The sequence below is a fragment of the Apaloderma vittatum genome, unplaced genomic scaffold (assembly GCF_000703405.1).
Source record: "Apaloderma vittatum isolate BGI_N311 unplaced genomic scaffold, ASM70340v1 scaffold9943, whole genome shotgun sequence".
NCBI lineage: Eukaryota > Metazoa > Chordata > Aves > Trogoniformes > Trogonidae > Apaloderma > Apaloderma vittatum.
In genome coordinates this window covers 1-1,520 of record NW_009706425.1, presented here as the reverse complement: position 1 = coordinate 1,520, position 1,520 = coordinate 1, and the positions used below count along the sequence as shown (strand labels likewise).

The window sequence follows — 1,520 nt, the reverse complement described above, 5'->3', positions numbered from 1 at the left end:
CGCCGCATTATCTGCCCTGACAGTCCTGCTGATCAGAGGAGAAGGTCACTGTCTGGCTGCAGAGCTGCCGTAGATCTGTGTGGTTTCCAAAATGCCCTCATTCGGTGTCAGCTCTGGTTTTGATGAATAGCTCCCCTCTCAGCACCCGTGTGACAGAAGAGAATTTGAAGTTGCCCTCCTCAGCGTTGATAAACCCCCGTCCATTTGCCCACATCGGTTTTTAGCCCTATCACAAACCAGGCTGTGTGTGCACGTGTGTGTGCATAGTCACACACACACACACACAAGGTGTGCAATCTGCACAGTTTTTTTAGCCTGAATGTTCAAAGCTGGGCAGCTAAAGGAGAGAGCAGGGCTTTGCTCATCAGTACTGAACATTCCCAGAGGGACAGATTTCCTCTTAGAGATGTGATCTGGGCCCCCATGGAGCCAGGCTGGCTCCACGCGTGGCGGGAGAAGAGCTTTGAGGGAGCTCCCTCCTGGAGAGGGGTCCCTGCGTGGGTCTCACCCTGCTTTTGTTCTGGTGTCTCTTCCAGATTTGGGACATCCGCAACTTGGAGTGTGTCCACGTGCTGCAGACGTCAGGAGGCAGCGTCTACTCCATCGCTGTGACAAACCACCACATCGTGTGTGGCACCTACGAGAACCTCATCCACGTAAGGGCTGCGGGGTTTGACGCGCTGGTTGGCCTGGGGCTGAGGCACAGGGGCAAGGAGGTGGCACAACCGGAGCAGGGGTGCAGGTGGAAACACCTCTTGGTGGACAAGTTGAAGGCCTGCGCCCAGTGCAGTCCCTGAGCCCTGCTCTCGTCCCGCAGGTCTGGGATATAGAGACAAAGGAGCAGGTCCGCACGCTGACCGGGCACGTGGGTACGGTTTACGCCCTCGCCGTCATCTCCACGCCGGATCAAACCAAAGTCTTCAGTGCATCGTATGACCGGTCTCTCAGGGTACGTGTCCAGGGCTGTGCAGCTGCATCTGTGAAAACACAGACAGCCTTGAGGGAAGGGGCGGGCAGGGGATCTTCATCCCTGCGTGACGCGTGTCGTATTTCACCGGTGTCCCCTGGCTCCAACCCCGTGGCACACGGCACCTCCTTTCCCTCCCGGTGCCCGGGGCTATGCCGGACACCGTGCCACTCACTTGGCTCAGACCTTCTGTGTGCCCGTAGGTGTGGAGCATGGACAACATGAGCTGTACTCAGACGCTGCTTCGACATCAGGGGAGCGTCACTGCCCTCGCAGTCTCCAGGGGCCGCCTCTTCTCCGGCGCCGTGGACAGCACTGTAAAGGTTGGTTTCCTCAGGCTTCTCCTTGATGGTTTGGTCTCTTCCAGTACCAGAATTAGGGCAGTAAATGAGTTAGGAGCCCGTCTTCAAACAAACAAGGGGGTGGTTCTCCACGGGTGGGAGGTTTAACTCCTGACAGAGGGTGTTGAAGATGCTGGAATCTCCAAGAGAAGCTTCACAAAAGGATGAAGGGAAGCCCTCGGAGCTGCTCAGACCAGTCCCTGCCATCCACG

The 1,520-nt window shown here is 57.2% G+C and overlaps 1 protein-coding gene across 1 annotated transcript in view; it reads left to right on the top strand.

Moving 5' to 3' along the window:
• The window catches only part of TRAF7 (TNF receptor-associated factor 7, E3 ubiquitin protein ligase), a gene marked incomplete at its 3' end in the record, with an annotated part of 20,453 nt that extends 19,163 nt beyond the window's left edge, over positions 1-1,290 (top strand). Inside the window, exons 17-19 of the mRNA XM_009865788.1 lie at positions 537-656; positions 818-949; positions 1,171-1,290. Coding sequence (XP_009864090.1) covers positions 537-656; positions 818-949; positions 1,171-1,290 — 372 coding nt within the window. The remainder of the gene's footprint in view (positions 1-536; positions 657-817; positions 950-1,170) is intronic.
• Positions 1,291-1,520: the final 230 nt, after the last annotated feature.